Source organism: Nelumbo nucifera, chromosome 6 (genome assembly GCF_055504915.1).
Source record: "Nelumbo nucifera cultivar China Antique chromosome 6, China Antique-T2T, whole genome shotgun sequence".
Taxonomy (NCBI): Eukaryota; Viridiplantae; Streptophyta; class Magnoliopsida; order Proteales; family Nelumbonaceae; genus Nelumbo; species Nelumbo nucifera.
Window position 1 is genome coordinate 32,509,323 of NC_142654.1, and position 21,447 is coordinate 32,530,769.

A 21,447-nucleotide genomic window follows, 5' to 3' on the forward strand; every position below is an offset into this window, starting at 1 on the left:
GGTGTCTGCCAATAAATGTGTTTCTCAAGTAACCATTCATGATTCAACATAACATGGCTTTGGGACCGCCGTTGAATCGACTCTTGGCCAACCGGTTCCATTTTACCCCAAACCCGACTCTTGGCCAAAAACCATTGAATCGATCAACGACCCATTGACCCGTCAACCCGTTCAACAGTTTTTGGCCTTTTAATTTTTATTGTCATAACAGACTATCTGTTCGAACCAGATGGTCGAATCATCGACCCAGAAATCAGTGGCCAGAACAGTTCCATTTCCAAGTCATTTTTTTAAAACCATGCAACATAAAAGTTTAAGTTGTTAGGCGCAGTTTTCATTCTCTAATATGCCCCCTCATATAAAAGCCCATTAGGTTTGAAAGCAAGGACAAATTTAGGCCCACTAATACCTTTATGTTGAAATTTAATTAATTATAATGGAGGACAACCATAATCAAACACTAGACCACTTGGTCTGATTAGCTCTAATACCATCTCAAGAAACCATTCAACCTAAAATGAAAAAACAAAATCATATATATTGGCCACCAGCCCTTTTACAAATAATGGCTCAAATGAGAAGTTGAAAGTTAAAACTGATATGTTTAATTGGGGCCAATAAGGGGGTGTTCGAAGGGAAAAAAATCCTCTGAAAAGCTTCTCCCTCAAACGGCATCTTATTATTTTCAAGAAAAAGACTTTCTGGTATCATAAATTTTTCCATAAAAAATATCATATTACTAACCTTGTACTCAATACAGAGTCATTCTCTAGTTCTTAAAACATTGGAGAGGTGGCAACTGATGGGCCCTAGGCCATTTTCATGGTTCTTGTGACCAGAATTAGCGGGCTGGGCTGGGTTCGTGGCTTTTGGGCCGAGATACCTGCCTGAGTCTTTGACCATGGTTCAGCCACAAACAAAATATGTAGGATGAATTGGTTTCAGGCCGACAACTACTTTGCCATCCGGGGCCTAACAGAACCAAAATGATGTGGCCCCTATCACCCAGGCTTTGGGGTTGGGTTGTAATTGGTATTTACTTCTTCTTAGGGGTGCTCACGGTTTGGTAACTGAACCGTGGACCTATTTTTGAAACTGAACTAGAGACTTATTTTTGAAACTGAATTGGGGTTACCAGTTTTTGGAAAACTGGTAATCAAAACTGAACCGAAGCCGATCAGTTAACCAGTTGACTGGTTTGGTTAGCCGTCAGTTTGATTCGTTGGTTTTTTATATTTATAATATATATTATAAAAAATATATAAATATATAATAAAAAATTAGAAATATACATAAAATATTATATTTTAGATAATAAATAATATATCATATATTATAAATATATATTTATATATAATACATATTTATTAATTTATAATATAGAAAATATATAATTTATATATAAAATATATAATATACATAAATATACACAAAATATATAAAAATATATGTTTATTGGTCGGTTCAGTTAACTATCGGTTTTCTATATTGGTTAACTGAAACCAAACCAGTACCTTTGATTTTTTAAAATACCAAACTGATCAGTTTAATTAACCAGATCTTCAGTTTGATTTCGGTTGATTTTTCAGTTTTTCTTCCTCACCCCTACTTGTTCTAATTTATATATATCCTATAAGATATTTTGAGAGAAGAAAGAGCATATTAGCAACTAGGCATTCCAATTATAATCGGATCTTATAGGATTCAGACCCCATAGGCTCAGCTAATTACAGGGTTGGTTTTGGGCTGGTTACTAACCTTACAAATTTTGAGCCGGAAGTGGGCTTGACTTGTTGGCAATGTTATAGGCATCTAGGCATTGGTTAAGATTCTTAGTTTTTGTCATTTTTCACTACTCACTCATTGTAGTCTAGTGCCCATTTAGGAAGGCTAAAGCCCAATAACTTCTGGCTGTTTGTATTAGGGGCCCATACAGACACCCTGTACTCACATACAAACAACCTATGTTTGGTGAAAATTTTGGAGAGCCAAATGGGCTGTGAGTCAGCCAGTTGAAAAGCTGTTTGCTCCAGACTTTTTGAATAACTAATTTATCCAATGGTGTCTTGCCAAGATTATCTTTCTGGCTTCTCTAACTTTTCAGGCAGCTAACCAAATTATCAACAAACATAGCTTATGAGTTGAACCAAAGCAGCTGAGCTAGCTTAAGAACCATTATATAATGGCTGAAGTTGCTGAATCAAAAACTTTTTGCTTTGTTGTTCAATTGTTAAAATAATTAAATAATAAAATTTCAGCTTCATCCATTAAGAATCCCATAACCTCCTTGAAACACTATTATTATCTAAAAGACAAAACCAAAAAAAAAAAAAACAAATTCATTTCAGCATTTTCAGCTGTTGGCTGAAGTCAGCAGCCCTTTAAATGGGCAGGCTCAGTTTGGGCTTTTATCAAATTTTAAATGGCCCGGTCCGAAGGCCTAGGCCCCAGAGGCGAGGAGCTAAGGCAAGTCTCGGGCTGGCCCAACCCAAATTGTACACTCCAGGCTCCAATCCAGTCCACATAGTTTTCCATCAGATGAACGGTTTAGATCAGCCACACAAGCACTCCACGTGCTCAAAGCTTCTTCATGAACAGAAAACAGAACAAATGCTTTTGGCCTCAGCAAATTGCCATTGGCATGAATGATGCAGCGGCGGGAGAGTCCAAAAAATGTACTCGTAGAGAAATGAAACCACACACAAACAAACATACCACGTTATTATAAACAGATCTATTAAACAAAAAAAGAACCAAGAGAAAAATAGACTCCGGAGTCCCCGCCGGCATAGGCAACCTCGCCGGAACGACGGGTGCGAACGTCTTACCATCACACACCTCTTACGCAATCTCTCTCTCTCTCTCTCTCTCTCTATCCTTCCTTTCTTTGTGTGTTCTCTTCTAAGCGAGCGAGGCCAGAAAAGCTGAGAGAGAGAGGGAGAGGGAAGGGCTCGCTCTCTTTCGCTTTGTTCTGTCTTGACTCCAACATTCTCCTTGTCTAGATAGAACCTTACCTTTCAGCTCTTCTTTTTCTTCTCTGTAAATCTAGGGTTCTCTACCTGTCTGATCGTCAGAATAGTCTATTTGTCCTGTTGCTTGCACTCAAAACCCTAACCTGTTCGCTCTTTATCTACAATCTAGGGTTTGCTTTTTTTCGCTCGGTTTTGGTTATATTATGTTGAGGGGAGGCGATTGATATACTTTGTCATTGACAAGTGCGTTCTCAGCAGAGAAAGGGGAGGACATGTATAGAGATCGAGGCGGCGGCGGATCGAAGTCGGAGATCGGTCCTATCGATCGTAAGCGGATCAATGATGCCCTGGACAAGGTTCTGGAGAAATCGTCTCCGTCGACGTCTAAGGGTTTGAACGGCAAGGACAAGGATAGATTATCGGTCCCGTCCACCTCCGCCGGCAAGCCACCGCCTGATCACAGACACAATCGTTCTGCGTCTCTCTCCAAGAACAAGTGCTCCGATGGTCAGTTTAAACTTCTTGGTTTATTCATTCTTTTCTTATCCATTTTGCCATTTTCTGTTGAAGTTCAGGTTTTCATGGCATAATTAAATATTTCTGTTGTTCTTTTCCCCTACCGTCAAGCTTGGATGCTTGTAATTTAAGTATCTGAAATTGTATTTCTTGTTACTCCAGTTTCTGGAGTTGGATTTCTCTGTCTTGGTTTTGGAGATCTTGTTGATGTAATTATTTGGGAACAGACTGGATTGTACGGCATTTTGGGCATATGACGGGACCAATTCGAATTTATGTGAGCATTTAATGTTTCTCCTGGTAATTTATGAAACATGCATTTTTCTGGTGGATTTTGAAGAACGAGCTGAGTTTAGTTTCGCATAGAAATAGAATGAGGAGCCAGGCTAATACATTGAATTCATTGACTATGTTTGGATTGCGGTGGAAATAGAACACAAGATGTAAAATGAAAACCTAGAATCGACTACTCATTTCTTGGAGAGTGCTTCAATTCTAGGCTATCCTTAATTTTTTTTCACTCTCTTCTTATTATTTCTCAATACGTTGAAACATTTCTTTCTTCAAAGCTCAAAGCTTTCAAGGTAACTAGGACAGTAAACATTCTCTAATCAAGTGCTATGATGTATTTAATAGATTGGCTTTTGTGGATTGCTTACTTCAAACAGTGACGGGGTGAAAATTTTAAATTTCAATGCATGCGTTATCTGTCTTGAAGATAGATTTCTAGAGTCACTTATTCTTTGAAAGTCATCTTCTGCAGTTTCCCCCCCTCTATTATTTAACCCATTTCTGCAATTTGGCAGCAACTTTGAGTTTTGTGCATTTTAGGGTCATTTGATAAGTTCAATCGGTGTTTACAATAGTGTGCATGCTGTAAGCTGTGAGACCTTGCTTACAATGTGTTGTTCCAGAAAGGCCTTATATGACTAAAACAGATTATATATGATATGTAAATTTAATAATGATAGGACTACAATTCAGGGTACATTAGGATTGGAGGCCAAGAGATAACTCAATGTCACCTTTTATGGTACCTTGGTTCAATAATTCATAATGAGGGAGAGATTGAAGAGGATGTCTCCCATAGAATTAGAGCAGGATGGGCAAAATGGAGAGGTGCATTTGTAGTTTTATGTGATAGGTGAGTACCATTGATTAAAAGGAAAATTCTGTAAAACGGTTGTGAGGCCAGCAATGTTGTATGGACTATGCAGTAGAGTGTTGGGCAGTCAAGAAACAACATGTCTAAAAATTGAGTGTGGCAGAAATGTGTAATGTATAAGTGTAAAAACTAGGGAGGGTCGATTAGAAATGAATCATTCAAAAGAACCTAGGAGTAGCGCCAATAGGTGATAAAATGAGAGAAAGTAGAGTAGGTTCGTTTGGTCACATGCATAGAAGACCATTGACAGTACCTGTAAGAAGAAGTGGTTTGTTGTAAGTTGAAGGGGCCAGAAGGGCTAGGGATAGACCAAAAAGGACATGGGCAGGGTAGTAAGAAATGATTTAAGTGCCAATAATTTAACAATTGATATGGCATTAAACAGAATGGAATGGTGAAACAGGCTTCATAGTTGGGATAAGGCTTGGATATGATGATGATGATACTCTTGTGCCATGCAGAATATTCACAAGGCTTGTAAATAGTAATTTGTTTCAATTCTACATTGCATGCATCTCACAAAGGGGCTTTCTTGGGATTTAGGAAATGGGAGAGGCTTTAGGGATGGGCTAGCATCTGAGATCACTAACCTTGTTAGTTATCTTGAAGGGGTATTCCTTTTTTGAGAATGAATGGTTTACAAGAAATGTACACCTTGCACCCCATGGAGAATTTGGTCAGCTGGTGCTGCCCACCCCTTTTGCCTTAATTGTTTTACTTAATTTCCCCCTAATAGTCCAATTCTCATTGATGTCTTCCAAATACAAATGTTCCCTTTTGTTTTCCCCTTCTGGCTAGCCACTAACTTATCAGCTAGTCTATTTGCTGATTGCTGAATCCAACAAATGGTTGTCCTCGATTTCCTTGAAGGGGTTGTCCTTGATGATTCTATGCCAGATTGCAGAATATGATTCAAAATTGCTAATGGTTCATGGTTCTTTCTCTTGTGCCTATCTTTTCAAGACCCCTTTTTCAGGACCTAAGCTTCCAGTTACCCTTTTTTGTAAAAAGAAAACCCTAAAATTAGAGTTATTTTGGGGGGGTGTTGAAGGCAATACTTTTGAAAAGAAACACCTTTGAATCTCTACAGAAAAGAGGAACATTACTGGTGCTTGTCTCCCCACATGTATCTTGTGCAAAGCAAGTAAATCTATCTTCCACTTACTAATCTCTTATCCATTTCTATCAGGTATTCTAGATTCTTTTCACATTTTTGTGTGCAGGTGGATCCACCCTGGGATGTGGAAAGTCTATCTAAGGTCTATTTTTTTCCCCACCAAAGAAAAGGGGAAGCTTTGTCTAGATAACTCAAGTAGTTTTGATAAAAAAATCTTTGTTAATGTGGCACATTGGATAAAAACTTTTAAGAATTTTTTATTCCTTTTCAGTAGATGATATTAGTAGGGGATGGCACTTTGAAGCTGTTTCGTCATCAGCTAGGATCATTACATTCTTGTTGGTACCTCTGGCTCCTAATTATATCAAGTTAAGCTTTGATAGTTGGAATTTGGGCAATCCAGGCCCGTCAAGCATTGCTGGTGTCATCAAGAATTACCATGAATCATATTATGGCTATTTTTTTATGGGACCCATAGGTTTAGAGCTGTCAATGGGTTGGGTCTGTTTCAGGACAGGGTGTACTAGTCCCATTCTGATTAATAATGGTGGCAATAAAAAGGACTCAGAACCAAACCAATTATTAATCGGGACAATCTGGTCTGACCCAATTATACTTGGCACATAAAATTACCAATGAGAATATTATAATAACAATTTAGAACTTAATTTGATAATATTACCTTAATAAAACTGAAATTAAAATACTAAAATGTTTATATTCATTTTTACTTTTTAACCATAAGTATCTTATGTATGCACTGTTTATCAAATTTACCCGTTTAGACAAAATGTTGCAAAAATTACAAAAAACCAAGTGGTCTTTATATAATATTAACTATATAATCAGTTCGGTTCTGAATCAGTTTGAAACAGAAAGAACCGGTCCTGACCCAATTACTAATCAGGACAAAACTGAAATTAAAATACTAAACTGTCTATATGTTGATAAAATATGTGTTTTTAACCATAATTATCTTATGTACTGTTTATCAAATTTACTCTTTTGGACAAAATATAACAAAAATTACAAATAATAACCAAGTGATCTTTATATACTATTAACTATATAATCAGTTAGGGTCTGAACCAGTTTGAAATAGCAAGAACTGGTCCCGACCCAATTACTAACCAGGACACAACCACAGAACCAGAATGACACCATCAGTTCAGTCGGGTAGACCCGACCAATTGACAGCTCTACGTAGGCTCATAGGCTTTGGGGATTCTACCAGGGCTGGGATTTTAGTAGTGCTACTAGGCTGGAGAATGGCCAAAAACTAGAAAGATGTTTTGATGGAGGAGATCTAAGGGTAGTTGTGGGCTGGCTGAAAAACAAGATAAGAGATCCAAGGGTAGTTGTGGAACTATAGAGACACAAGATGAGAGAAACTATCTGGAGAATGGCCAAAAACTAGAAAGATGTTTTGATGGAGGAGATCTAAGGGTAGTTGTGGGCTGGCTGAAAAACAAGATAAGAGATCCAAGGGTAGTTGTGGAACTCTAGAGACACAAGATGAGACAAACTATGTAATAGGTTAGGAAGTTGAGACTTGAGAACTACTATTGTATGGACACAAAGATCTTACAATAGTATATGAGCTGGCTAAGGAAGGGGGTGAATAGAAGCTACTTCTATTTGGGGGGGGGGGGGGGGTGTTTGACACACTTAGTTGTTATCTATATCTACTTTTTTTTATGAAATTGATAAAGTTTTTGTTTCATTATAAATAAAATTTCATTAAGAATTCATTATCAAGTATCAACAAAATAAAGATTGTTACAAACATCCCAATGGGAGGTGTGAGGTGCAGCCTCACCCTTTGAAAGAAAAGAAACAACACAAAAGTCATAATTGGGCCCAATACAACTAAACCCTAGTTACTCCTTGTTTGTCGAAGCGAGCTTCATCGGAGTGGAGCAAGACCCCCTAACTCAAAAAAACAAATTGGGCTGCATCGAAAAGGGGGCGGGGGGTTTGGGGGGCGAAGCCCCCAGCCGAAAGGGCAAGGGGAAAACCACTTTCTTTCCCCTTGTCTTTTCTTCTCTTACCTTTCTTTTTCTTTTCTTTCCTTTTCTCTTTTTTTTTTTCTTCTCATTCTTTTTCTTTCCCTTCCCTTCCCCTTCTTTTCCTTTCCTTTCCTTTTTTTTTTTCTTTTTTTCTTTTTTTCTTTTTTCTTTGTTGTTTTTCATACAAGATGTGCACGAGGCGCATGAGGCGTACGCCTCTAGCACGCCTCATAAAAAAGCACATGAGGCGTATGCCTCTTGCACCTAAGGTGTACGCCTCAGAGGTGTCAGTGCCTTTGGCATATGCCTCAGGGCGCTTTGGGAGCGCCCCACCTGGAGGTGCACCTCTAGGCATACGCCTCCCACACCTTTTAAAACACTGAAAGGGATTTGAAATGGTCCACGAAGGTTCTAGCCATTTCATCTTGATTAGATATCTCTTCTTCATTGATTTCCAATCTAGCCACAAAGCTCTTACAACTTCTACCATTGGCCATCACATGGAAGAATTTTGTATTTCCTTCCCCCTCTTTTATCCACTTATGTCTCAACTTTTGTCTCCAACAAATTTCCTCTCTACTAAGAACTTCCTCCAAATCTTTCTTCAATTTCCATCTTGGCTCCCTTTCTTCCTCATTAAGAACTCTCTCATTTTTTATCTTGTTCAATTCCTCAATCTGAGATGTGAGAGTAAGCTTCATTTCTTCAAGTCTTCCAAAATGGTCCCTATTCCACTCCTTTATCTTTTCCCTCAACCTTTGCAGCTTCTTATGGAATTTGATTCCCTCCCACCTTACCCCGCTTAGGTCCTCCTTCCACCACTCCTCAACTTTGCGAACAAATTCTGGATGTGTCAGTCACATATTTTCAAATCTAAAGGGAGTGGGACCATTTAGAAAAATTTCTGATCCTATTCTAATGGGGCGGTGATCCGAAGTGACTCTGGGTAACACTCTAGACACCAAATCTTCCCAATGGTTCTCCCAACCCACATTAAACAAAAATCTGTCCAGCTTTGAACATAGTGGATTTTCCTGAAAGTTGGTATGCATAAGAGGGATCTCCTTCAGCTTGCTCATGTCTATAAACTCATTAAATCTCCTCATATTGGTCGTTATGGATTGATTGGGGTTAGAAGTTTCATTAGAGAACCTTATGACATTGGAATCCCCTCCCAGACATCAAGCACCCTCCCACAAACCCCATATTGCATACAATTCCTCCCAAAGCTCATTTCTTTCCCTATGCCTATTTGGTCCATAAACATTGGTTAATACCCAGGAAAACCCATCATCCACATTCTTAAACTTTATTGATATAGTGTATCTGCCAATCAGCTCCTCCATTGATTCCAATACCTCATCTTTTCATAGAATCACCATACCCCATGAAGCCCCCCATGAAGGAGCCTCAATCCGTCTTATGTCTCTTGATTCCCACAAACTTCTGATCAGTTTCCTATCCAGCTCTGCTAGTTTAGTCTCTTGCAACATCACAACTTCAGGATTCTCTCTTTTTATTAGATCTTTTATTACCCTCCTTTTCCTTGCACTCTCCAGCCCTCTCACATTCCAACTTTGGATTGCACTTTTAGTCTCTTGCACCTGGACTTGCTCTAGGTTCCTTGGACCTCTGTTTTGCGCGAGGACGCCGAGGAAGAAGATGATGGACAGGAAAAGTCGTCCATCAGTGGGCTCGCATGGTCACTAAAAGTGTCACGTGAAGAGTTAAATTTACTTGAACCCAAGAGTTGGGCCCAATTGAATGTCTTCTACTGCTTTCGAAGGCCCAGGAAAAGTCGTCCGTGAGTGGGCTCGCATGGTCACTAAAAGTGTCATGCAAAGAGTTAAATTTACTTGAACCCAAGAGATGGGCCCAAAACAGGGCCCAATTGAATGTCTTCTACTACTTCCGAAGGCCCAAGCCCGTTAAGAGATCTCACATCATTAAAAGTGTCACGTGAAGAGTTAAATTTACTTGAACCCAAGATCTCAGTTCAATTCAAGTCTGACCTTCCATCTGGCCGACCCACTGCCTGTTTTGATTTCTGAGATTGAGCCTGTTGCACATGTCGAGACCCTATTGTTAGAGCCTCAGCGTAGGACCAGCCACGTGTCAGGTCCTTTCCAGTATTTGGCTTAAGAGTTATTTCCTCTGTACACATGCCTTTTCCTCTTCCTAGGTTCTATTTTGCCATTTCAATGTAATCTCTATTCCCTTTCACTTCAGTTAGTTGACTTCTTCCACGTAAGTAGTCTTCATCAGCCCGTTCATCTTCCTTCTTGCAGCTTCCCATATTGCAGCTTCAATGGCCGTTGTCAACCAGACTGAGTAAACTAGCTGCTCATTTGCTAAATGAATTCTTCTTGGAATTTCCTCAAGTCTAGTCCCACTCAAGGAAATGGCCACCGCACGGAGATCCACTGCAAAAATACCATCCATTTTAGCACCACATAAAGAAGCAATCGACTTGACAACTTCTTTCTTCCAAAGATGGAACGGGAGACCAAGGATATGAACAATGACACCATCTTCTATGGCAAAACCTTTTTCATTCAATAAAGGGCTCCACTTTGCCACCGTAAAGTTTCCAGATGCATCTACAAGCTCCATTGCTTCCAGATCTGCAATCTCCTGTTAAGTTGTGAATTTGATAGATGATATTTGGTATATATCAAAAAGTTCAGAACTTAATGATTGAAATTACAGAGCAACATGATTAATTATGGATATACAATACATATATATACATATACATATACATGATTAATTATCTTTTTTTGTGTTTTCAATGTTCTTTTATTTATTAAAAAATAATGCATATTGATGAAGCTTAGACCACACACCTTGAGATTTGTGCCTATTACCACATTAGCATTTTAAACACTGGTTCAAATACTTCTTGGAAGAAAATATTTGGTTGATATATTGTGTGTTGCCAATGCAAAAAGAAGTTGTTGTGAATAATGGTCTAATTTGCTTCATGCTGGAATGTATTAGATGGGGGTATAATTGGACTGTTGAAGGAAGAGCTCTCCTATTCCTATGGATGGGGTTTTATGGAAGAAAAGTGAGACACCTAAGGCTCTGTTTGGTTTGTGGGAAGATTCGGGTGGGATGGGAAAGTATAAAAATTTAATTGTTCTGTGTTTGGTTTTATTGGGATGGGATGGGATGGGAAAAGTACTATTCACCTTCCTCTTTCGTTTGTCCTTCCTCATGAACTTCATGAACAGAAGCACAGCTTCAGGAACTTCACAAACAGAGGCACGACTTCAGGAACTTCACGAACAAAGGCGATTCTCGCCAGGAGCTTCGTTGACTCTCGCCAAGAGCTTCGTCGACAATGAAGACGATTCGCCAGGAACTTCACGAACAAAGGGGACTCTCACCAGGAACTTCACGAACAGAGGCGACTCTCTCTAGGAGCTTCGCTAGGAACTTCACGAACAGAGGTGACTCTTGTTGAGCCCATCATAGTTTGAAGAGGAAGAAGAGAGAAGATGGAGGGAGAGAAGACGAGGGAGAAGAGAGAAGATGGTGAGGGAGAAGAGAAAAGAGGAAGACAGAGTCGCACTGAGAAAGGGAGACAGGGACAGAGACATAGGACATAGAGAAGAGGAAGACGAACCTAGGGACAAAGACGGGACTACTGTCTGTTCGTCGTTGCTGAGAAAGGGAGAAAGGGAGGAAGACAGAGTCGCTATTTCTCCCCTTCCTCTTCATTGTCGTTGGTTCGCTTTTCTTGGTCTTCCCTCTGTTCATCATGATGGTAAGTGGTAACAGTGATTTCCCAATTTTTCCACCGGGGTCGCACCATCTGCATTCCCACGTCTTTCCAACCCATCCCTCTTTTTCTCTCAAACCAAATAAGGGAATATTCCCTTTTTCTCATCCCCATCCCACAAACCAAACAGAGCCTAAGCTTTTGGGTTCTGTTCTAAAGAAGTTTGCACATCCAATGTATCTGTCAAGCAAAACTCAGATGGATTTGGGAGAATTGTATAATCTGTACATAATTTATTTTATATGGTCTTCAGTGAGTCACTTTGTATCTGTTATGTGAAGAATCGGCCTTATGCTTGTGGTTTCCATGATTTCTAAATTACCTTTAACAAAAAATACTTTTCTATGAAAAATAAATAATTATAATGCTAGAAAGTTATGTTGATTATGTAGAGGCCTTTTCCTCCTTTTAGGTGAACTTCTAAGGGGGTATGCCATTTCTTGGATGGTCAGGGAAGGGTTTTGTCATCAATGGTCTATCTTAAATTTTCTTAAATAAAAAGTAGTTTGTTCTTATTAAGCCACAGTTTTATTGCTTATGGTTTTGTGGTTGTCTACTTACTATTAGACAGATCTGATGACCTTTTGCCTTTAATGCGAAAGGATCTACTTTTCTGCAATTGCTAACCTTAAGGCTGTGTTTGGTTTGAAGGAAAAAGTAGGGAAAGGAATTTATCAAACAAAAAAGTAGGGAAACCCTTCCTTACCCTACCTTTTCCTTCAAACCAAACATAGCATAATCATCTAGAACTTGTTAGTTTGTAGGAATGGTGGTTTCTAGATACTTTCTGCTGCATGCATCTTGTTGTCATTTCAATTGCATTAACTTATGAGCTTCATGCAACATTGGTCATGGTTCTATCTGTCACATATGATTTATTACTTGTTAATTACACACTATTCATGAGGATATCACATTACCTTGGTTGGTACCAAACATTGTTTTTGGATTTTGGGCTCCACCCACTTTTAATGTGATTGCTCTTGTTGATTTGTCAACAATGTTATTGTTTGTTCGCATTAATTACAGAGGAATCTGAAACAGACAGTGAAGAGTCGGATGTTAGTGGTTCTGATGGGGACGACACATCTTGGATCTCATGGTTTTGCAATCTACGAGGGAATGAATTTTTCTGTGAAGTCGATGATGAGTACATTCAAGATGATTTCAACCTTTGTGGACTGAGCAGTCAAGTTCCCTACTATGAATATGCACTTGATTTGATTTTGGATGTTGAATCCTCTCATGGTAAGTATTTTTTCTTTTGTTAGTTGGATTACTGGAGTTAGATGTTTTTTATTATGTTTGTGATATCAATCAGCACAGTTGCATGATTATTTATGTTTTCTATGTTCACATTAGTCCAACCCATATATTTGTCTGTTTTCATTGAATTGCACACTAGGATCTAATTGGAAATTTAGAGCAATCCAGATATTAAAACTGAACATGTTGAAATGATTTGGATTTTGGAATTTGAATGATTTTGTCAAAATCTATACTACAGATTCCTAGAAACAGGTTGTATATGGATTTGATAAGGAAAAAAAACAGGTTGTATATGAATTCTAAAATCAGGTTAGGTTTTAGAATTTACTAGTGGGGACCCATGCAGTGCACGGACTTTGTTAAGCAAAATTTAAATAATAGAAATACATAGTAGACAAATGGCCCACCGTAAGCCCACAAAACAGCACCTGCATACCACCTTTGAGTCCTCAACAAGTCCAGTCAACCTGCATGCCACCCAAATAAAGTTTATTCAACTGTCCCTCCCTCTATGGTAGTTGGACCAATAATGTAAAAAGTTAATGTAATTGACATTGTAGAGGGGTGTATTGAGGTATGCTTGTGATCATTGTATAGAGAAACACATGTATAATTTTTTATTCCCATCAATCTATACCCTTTTAAATTATCATGGCAAAGTTGGTACCCTTGGACAATTAGTTCTTTGTGGTATTACTTGGATATCCTCGCATGGAAGGCCACCTACAGCACCCATCAGAAAAAGTGATCTGTTACAAGTTGAAGGGGCTAGAAGAGCTAGGGGCAAACTGAGGACTTGGGTAGAAGTAGTAAGAAATGATTTAAGCGCCTATAATTTGACAATGGATATGACACTGAACAGAAGATAATGGCAAAACAGGATTCATTTAGCCGACCCCATATGGTTGGGACAAGGCTTAAATGATGATGATTCTCCACTGAATTAAGAATGGAAGACAGAATTTCTGTGGCTTTCCACATAAGGTACACCATTAAGCCGATGCTCCACTGAATTTTTTAGTTGCATGTAACAATTTACTCTCCCATGGCTACTAATGTTAACAACCAACTGAAGAGAAGGTTTGTACATCTACTTGTGAATGTTTTTTTTTTTTATCAGCAACTCAAGAAATTTTATTTAGACTTGAGAAAAAGAGAGTACGACAAGAAGCTGTTAGGATAAAAACCCCTTACAATAATTGTGAAAGGGGTTGTTTTAGAGACCAGTTGTTAATGAAGAGGGTGTAGAAGCCATGATGTCTCTGTAGTCTGCCTTGGGTTTAATGAGAAATGAATCTACTGTCAAAACATTCAAGGTGCTGGTATTTATCAAGAAAAAAGAATCAAGGTGCTGGAGTCTCCTTCCTGAAAGTTCATTCTTTCTGGAGATCTATGTGAACTGAAAATTTGGTCTTCCTGGAGTCTCCTTTCTGAGCTTTGTTTTTCTTTTCTGTTTTTTATTGATAACTTTGAACAGCCCTAAGTTTCTTCCTGGAAACCTTCATTAATGTAGATTAAGCCATTAAGGGTCTGTTTGGTTGCCGAGAAAAATGAGATGAGAAAGGAAATTTTATTTTCTCATTTTGGCATTCCGGTGTTTGATTGCTGAGAAAAGCCTTTTGCTTGATTTTTTTTATATTTTGACAAAAATACATTTTATAGATACCTAAAATTATAAAAATACCCTTATTCCCCAAACATATGTAAAACTAAGTTTTTCATTCAATTTATTCTACTGTTCATCGTCTTCCTCCCTTCAAATTCAAACAAGTGGCGTCAACGTGGTGAGTTCCAAACTCATCTCTCTCTCTCTCTCTCTCTCTCTCTCTCTCTCTCTCTCTCCTCTTCCTCTTTCTTTTTTTCCCTCTTCTTTTTCATCTTCTTCTTCACTTGCCTCTGCAACTTGAACCAGCAACGACAGCAAGACCACTCTCCCTCCCGTTTTCCTTGGTTTCTATTTTTATTTCAGCCACCCCCTGTTTTGCCATACCCTATTTGTTGCCTAATCACCTGCCCCTCTACCGGACTGTCAACACTGTTACAATTCCATCTCCGATGCCGTTACTCCATATCTTTGATCCTTTACTATTCATATCCCTCCCTCCATTCACATCTCCAACATCGTTACTCCGTCTCCGACATCATTACTCCACCGGACTGATCTCCATCTCCAACGCTGCTGCACTGTTCATATCCCTTCCTCCGGTCACATCTCCAACACTGTTACACCATCTCCGACGTCATTACTCCACCGGACCTCTCTCCATCTCCAACACCGCTGCAGTGTTCATATCCCTCTCTCCGTTCACATCTCCAACATTGCTACTCCATCTCCGACGTTGTTACTCCACCAAACCTCTCTCCATCTCCAACGTCGCTACTATTTACTCAAATAGCTTCTAACAAAGCGATGGTATTTTTTCTCAAGTCATTTCCTTTATCACCGGGGTCACACCGTTTCAGTGCGACCCCGCTTTCCATGCTTTGGGAAAATGCATCTCATTATTTCTCAGTCTGTCTCACAAACCAAATGAATGAAAATGGGAATCTAAGGGGAATATTCCCATTTTCTCTTCTCGGTCACACCAACCAAACAGGCTGTAAGGATGCACAGTCCAGCCCCAAATAATAGGGAAGCTGGCCTCTCAAAAGCTTTCACCATTACAATGGAACCCAAAAATTCCACCCCTGTTTGTCCCTTGTTTGGCTAGTGTATCTGCCTATCCATTTGCATATCTTCTCACCTATCTAAAGGATGCATTGAACTCCCTTGATAATCTTCTAATCTCCCTCATGGTCTGCCTGTGAATTCAAATCCCCAAGCTATCTGTTTCTAATCACCTTATACTGGTTAATCGCTTATCCCTCTAATGCAAAATTCTTTTTCTGCCATAGTTTGAAAACACACTATGTTCAATTTCATTTTTCTTGTTTGTAAACTCCTCCAGCTGGGCATTTTTGTTTGGAAGTATATTGGCTTTGAAGGAATTAATGGTTATGCTGATAGAGCCCTCTCCATCTTGATGCTTCTCTTAATGCCAAAACTTTTCAAGCCATTTCCTTGTGATCAGTCAAGATTAGTTATATTTCTTTATGTGCATTCGTGGTTTTTTTAGTTCTTCCCGAAAGAGTTGAAGTAGTTCAAATTTGCACTTTTTTCCTGTGTTTGTACATGTGTGTGTGTGTGCATGCACTGTTATGGGCCCGGGCGTAGGATCTCGTCACGGGTCGGTCCACGGGGAAAATCTCCTATTTTCCCTTGTTCCTCCCCTTCCTAGCTGAACCTATCTTGGCGTCCTAGAGGGTGATTTGTCCAAGAGATCACCGAACTCTCCTTTTACTCTCTTTCTTGACTGGAAATTTGATATCTTTATTCAATAATTTCAGCTCCTTAAATAGGAGATTACAAGAGGTAAGAGTCCTCCTTGTAGGAAGACTCCTTGATAACTAAACTGCTTACAGATAAGATAGATAAGACTCCTAGATAAGACTAACTAAACTGCTTACAGATAAGATAGATAAGACTCCTAGATAAGACTCCCTACTCAAGAAGGATAAAAACTCCCTAAGATAAATCAGACTCTATACTAATCCTTATTGGAACAGATAAGATAAGAGTAAGAAAGCCAGATAAGATAAAGATAAGGTAAGATGAACTGTGGCTAGCTAGATAATCTGATGAGGGTCCCACGTTACTGCTGCTGCCGGCGGCGGTACTTCTTCCCCACGAATGCGTCCATAACATGCACACACGCACATTCCTTTGAGCAAACACCAATGTACAAGAATGCAATAGTTCCCTTCAAGAATTTAGTTGGTAAGATAACTCACATTCTTTGAGGCGAATGAAAATTCCAAATTTAGATGGATTTATATGCTGTAATCCATGGCTTGCAAATCTTCAAAAGTAGCTAACAAGTGTTCTTTGCATTATTATGATGACAATCTTGGAACTTAGATTATAGAAGCTGCCGAGGTAACTAGTGTTCTTTGCATGTAGTGAAGGTTTTGGGTCCTATTTGACATATAAAGAAAGTAATTCTTGCTACAATTAATTTCAATGATTCCTATACCTTTCCCAAGGGATTGGCCTCCATGCAAATGTCAGTTGGTTTTCTTATTTTTTTAACACTTTCTGCTGGATTTTTCTGTTGTTTTCTGGGACAGTTTCTAATATGCATTTATAGACTTGGGACCAACATTTTTTTTTTATTTCTGTCTTTTACTTGTTCATGAAAATTTTCTCTGTATGGGTTTAGGTGATATGTTCACGGAGGAACAGAATGAATTAGTTGAATCAGCTGCAGAGATGCTTTATGGGCTGATTCACGTCCGATATATTTTAACTAGCAAGGGAATGAATGCAATGGTGAGAGCTCACCCCAGAGTATTTTCTCTTACTCTTAGGCTGATAGCTAGTCTTTGACTATGGCTAAGATTTGCATTGGAACCTCTACAGTTGGACAAGTACAAGAACTATGACTTTGGGAGATGCCCAAGAGTTTATTGCTGTGGACAACCCTGCCTTCCAGTTGGTCAATCAGATATTCCTCGGTCAAGCACTGTGAAGATCTACTGTCCAAAATGTGAAGATATTTACTACCCAAGATCAAAGTACCAAGGCAGTATCCTTGTATGGTTTATTAAGTTTTTTGATTAGTTTTGAATCTATTCCTGAATCTGCTTTTCATGCATATATGTTGGTTATGGTTGCCTTTCTCTACTCTATAGTTTTTATTTCACATCTATGTAGGTGATCCAGTGTCTCATGTTTCTTCCAATAGATATTGGTCAGATCATTTAGTGGAGTTGTTGAAACAGTTAAAGGAACATCCATGTGACCAGTCAGTTTGGAGCTAAGAGAAGTCTCTGGTAAATGTTAATAATTGAGCAAAACTTGAATACAAGGTTGGATTAGGACTGATTTGGACTGAAGAAATCAAACACATGGCCAGGTCCAAAGGGGCTTCTATCTAATGAATAGTCTGAATTGACCATAGGATTTGTGGACATGGCTAAAATAGAGTAGGTTATGTAGGGAAGCTCCTTACTTGGTGTGATCATTATTTTTTTTTTTTCCTCTTGTTTTTTATTAGCAACAGTGTCAGGGCGCTAGGTGATTCTAGGTTATTGTGAGTGCCTTGTTGCCTAGCATCACCTAAGCAATAGAACTTTACAAAGAGAAAAAACTAAATTCTAGGGTAGTTCCCAAACTTCGAAGACCAATTAGTCTGCATAAAATAGAAAATTGGCAAAGCTCTTTACTAATTGCCTCTCAAAACATATCAAACCATCCTTGTCAGAAAAAAAAAAAACATATCAAACCATCATATCTAAAAGACAATAGCGTGTTAAAAAAGTCATGGTATGAAATCCAAAAGGTTAATCAGTTTGTTTTGAAATTCGTGTACCCATTACATGTACAATACATGTTTAGCTAGATTAATTCATAGTTACTATGAAACTTGGTTGCACATGATGACTCACAATGTGCATGCACAGCTTGTAACAGTTGATATTCCAGTAACATCTATAGAAATTTCAAGCAAAATCTAGGTGATTGGATTGGATGACTAAAATCCTTTTTAGACTCTGTTTTGTTCTGCTTTTCTGTTATTTTCCTTCACTGTCCCTAGACATCGATGGAGCTTATTTTGGAACCACATTTCCTCATCTCTTCCTAATGACCTATGGGCATCTCAAGCCACAAAAGCCATCTCAGAGCTATGTTCCAAGAATATTTGGCTTCAAAATCCATAAGCCATGATGCTGGAGTTGCTGGGTGCAGTTGTTTCAATGGGAATTACAATGTTTCAACTTCAACATTTGAGATTTTCTTCTTACTTAAGTTGGGAAGAAATGGTTCTCGAGACCAAGTTACAGTGCGGAAGTCCCCAGAAGTATTACAACTGGTACTGGTTCCACCTCATTACATATTGAGGTAAATGTTTAAAAGCAACTTGGCCTATCCATCGGGCTATTATTTCTTTTAATTTAGCCATGTATTCACAAAGCATTTGCAGTCCTTTTCTTTCTTCCTTTTGTCCCCTTGGTAAGTGTTTGAGATGCCCTCCATATTGAGTTATTTGGTCTTGATTTCACCTTCCTCTTTTACTTTACCCAACCCACCCAAGACCATTGGTCCCTCAAGATCTCCATCCTAGTTCCAGGGGGGATGGCCTTGCTTTCCTTTCTAATGGTAGTCTTATTTTGCCATTGTTCTTTACTTAGCTGTCTTCTATGCTGATGCTTTTATGAAACTTGGTTCAGGCAATTTGATGTATAACACTTAATTATCAGCTTAAAGCATTAAATGTTCAATTTAAAGAGATTATGGAGAGTGGGGAAGTTGTGCATTAATACAGTGGAGAGGTTTTACTCGTGGTAGTGGCGAGTTATGTGTCTCTGTGATTTCAACCGCCATACTGTTGGTTTTTATTCCTTTGCTGTTTATCTTGCCCCACTTGCTGCTTCTCTCTTAGGGACGAATAAATGGTTCGCTTTGCTAATTTTTTTCAGTCGCATCCCCCAGCCCCCATCTGAAGGCATCGATGTTGGGCAGAAATTTATGCACCTCGGTGAACTAGGTCCCCCAAGAGAGCACATGCTGCATTATTTTCTTTTATATTTTTCATTTCAGTAACTTTGTTGTCTTTGAAATATGTTAATGTTTTAAATCAAACAAGAGCTGCGCATCCCTGCTTCTTTGTTCATTGATGCATAGCCAGTGGCTGTGTGCACAGCAACTTCATATAAAAATGGTACCGAGTCTCTTATCGGTACACACTTAGATCAAGGTTCAAAGTATCTATATGCCAAATTGGGTGCATCAGACTTTGTATCAACATTCTTTTATTTTATTTTATTTTTTTTAGTGTTCTTTTATAAAATATGTTCAGGGGGTCCTTTAAAGGCATGGTTACTTACTCCAAAATTCTTTATATTTCACATATCGGTGATCCACCGATATGATACATATCAGCCGATACGAATTGGTATTGAAGAAATTTTGAACCTTGACTATGATTACATATTGTAATGCATGGATATGGGGAAAAAGATATGAATATATTTGGAGCTTTGCATGCATTGGGGCAATTCTTACAAATCTTACAATTACATCAATAATACTGAACCTAAGTTTGAAATAACTATGAACAAGGTATAAACGTATAATACTTCAATAATTTTATAGGAAGCGATACATTTGTGTCCAATCAACAACAATGGGATTGTAGAACATTAGATATCATATAATGATTTTACTAATAATACATCAAATAAGTTTGAGCTTTTGATCCAGTAAAAATTCATTACAAGACACATTAACTTGTTTAATCAACGAGTTAAATAATTCATTTGATGGAAAAAGTTTTTTTACTATGAAAATTATTTAGAATATATAAAATAAACTATTTTTAAGTTTTTGAATTTATCTTAAACATTAAGAAAGCATTCATTTGACATAAATTATTGCAATAGACCACTGATAAATCCATATTATAGTTCAATTCTTTCTTACAATGATAATCATTTTAAACATTAAAAAAATTATAATTTTTTAATTTTTTTCAACTGCTGCCATAGGTCCCATTAATATTCAACAGCACGAGGGCCATTCCACCTATGCCATTATCTTCTTGATTTGTAATACTGATATGATACATCGTGTATTGGTCATATCATTAAGCCTTGCATGTAACTTTAAGTATGGTATTAGAATCCTTACACGTACATAATGCTCACTTTCTTTACCATTTCACCTATTTAATCCTTTGTTATTTCTTGATACACCATAAGTGTGAACGAAGGTTTAAATCAAATACTATCAATATAAGATGGATTTATAAATGATATATCAAATCCATTGATCCATCAACATCTTTATGTCAAAAAATGATGTTCTTTTATATTTTTTAATAATTTAGAGATAAAAATAATAAAAGTATAATAAATATTTTTTAATTATTTTTAGTATTCTTCAAAATTATAATGGATCTGCTAATTTTTAAATTAAGATTATATGTTTCTGTAGTTTATTAATTAATGATAAATAACTAAATAAGAACATATTGATTACTTGAATAAAATATTAGTTTGAAAAATTGATTTAATTTACATTAGTAATTCTCAAGAAGTTGAATGCATTGGCTTAATTTTTTTGCTTAGTTAACAAAATTAAGAACAACTAAACATAGGAAAATTGATTATGCAATTAAAGTGTAATAGTTGTTTTTCAATTTATATCTTGGATCTTTGGTTTATGGATCATGTGCATTTTCATGAATCTAATATATCATTAGATTAATTATATAAATCATCAAATAATGTATTATTAGTAAAGTAATTGAATGATATCTACATGTCCTAAAATCCTAGTATTGTTGTTTGTAATATACTTTTTTTGTATAAACTATTAAAGTATGTATTTTTTATGTATTTATACGTTGTTTTTATTTTAACTTTAGATTTAATGTTATTAACATATTTGTAGAACTTGTGAGAATTTCCCTAACGTATCCAAGCATATCCATATTTGTCGGGTCGAGCTTACCGATGCGATGTATGATACCAATATTTTAAACCTGGGTGAAAATTTGTCAGGCGAATAA

General features: G+C 37.7%; 1 protein-coding gene across 3 annotated transcripts; it reads left to right on the forward strand.

Moving 5' to 3' along the window:
• Window positions 1-2,628: 2,628 nt before the first annotated feature.
• Window positions 2,629-19,162, forward strand: LOC104606389 (casein kinase II subunit beta-1-like). 3 transcript variants are annotated; one of them, XM_088889530.1, is made up of 6 exons: window positions 2,674-2,813; window positions 3,231-3,479; window positions 12,596-12,814; window positions 17,095-17,204; window positions 17,295-17,460; window positions 18,472-19,162. In XM_088889530.1, the coding sequence occupies exons 2-6, from the start codon at window positions 3,245-3,247 to the stop codon at window positions 18,600-18,602; spliced, it is 861 nt and encodes a 286-aa protein (XP_088745656.1). In that variant the 5' UTR covers window positions 2,674-2,813; window positions 3,231-3,244; the 3' UTR covers window positions 18,603-19,162. The 3 variants fall into 3 exon arrangements, with proteins under 3 accessions (XP_010269851.1, XP_010269852.1, XP_088745656.1); XM_010271549.3 differs by having other exon boundaries at window positions 2,629-3,479; XM_010271550.3 differs by having other exon boundaries at window positions 2,643-3,479; window positions 12,611-12,814.
• The last annotated feature ends 2,285 nt before the right edge of the window (window positions 19,163-21,447 follow it).

Excerpts from the sequence above, each read along its gene's own strand:
- LOC104606389 (XM_010271549.3), top strand. The coding sequence starts at position 3,245 with ATGTATAGAGATCGAGGCGGCGGCGGATCGAAGTCGGAGATCGGTCCT. Across the intron at positions 17,205-17,294 it reads GCAAGGGAATGAATGCAATG|TTGGACAAGTACAAGAACTA; the intron begins GTGAGAGCTCAC and ends GAACCTCTACAG. Across the intron at positions 17,461-18,471 it reads AAGATCAAAGTACCAAGGCA|ACATCGATGGAGCTTATTTT; the intron begins GTATCCTTGTAT and ends CACTGTCCCTAG.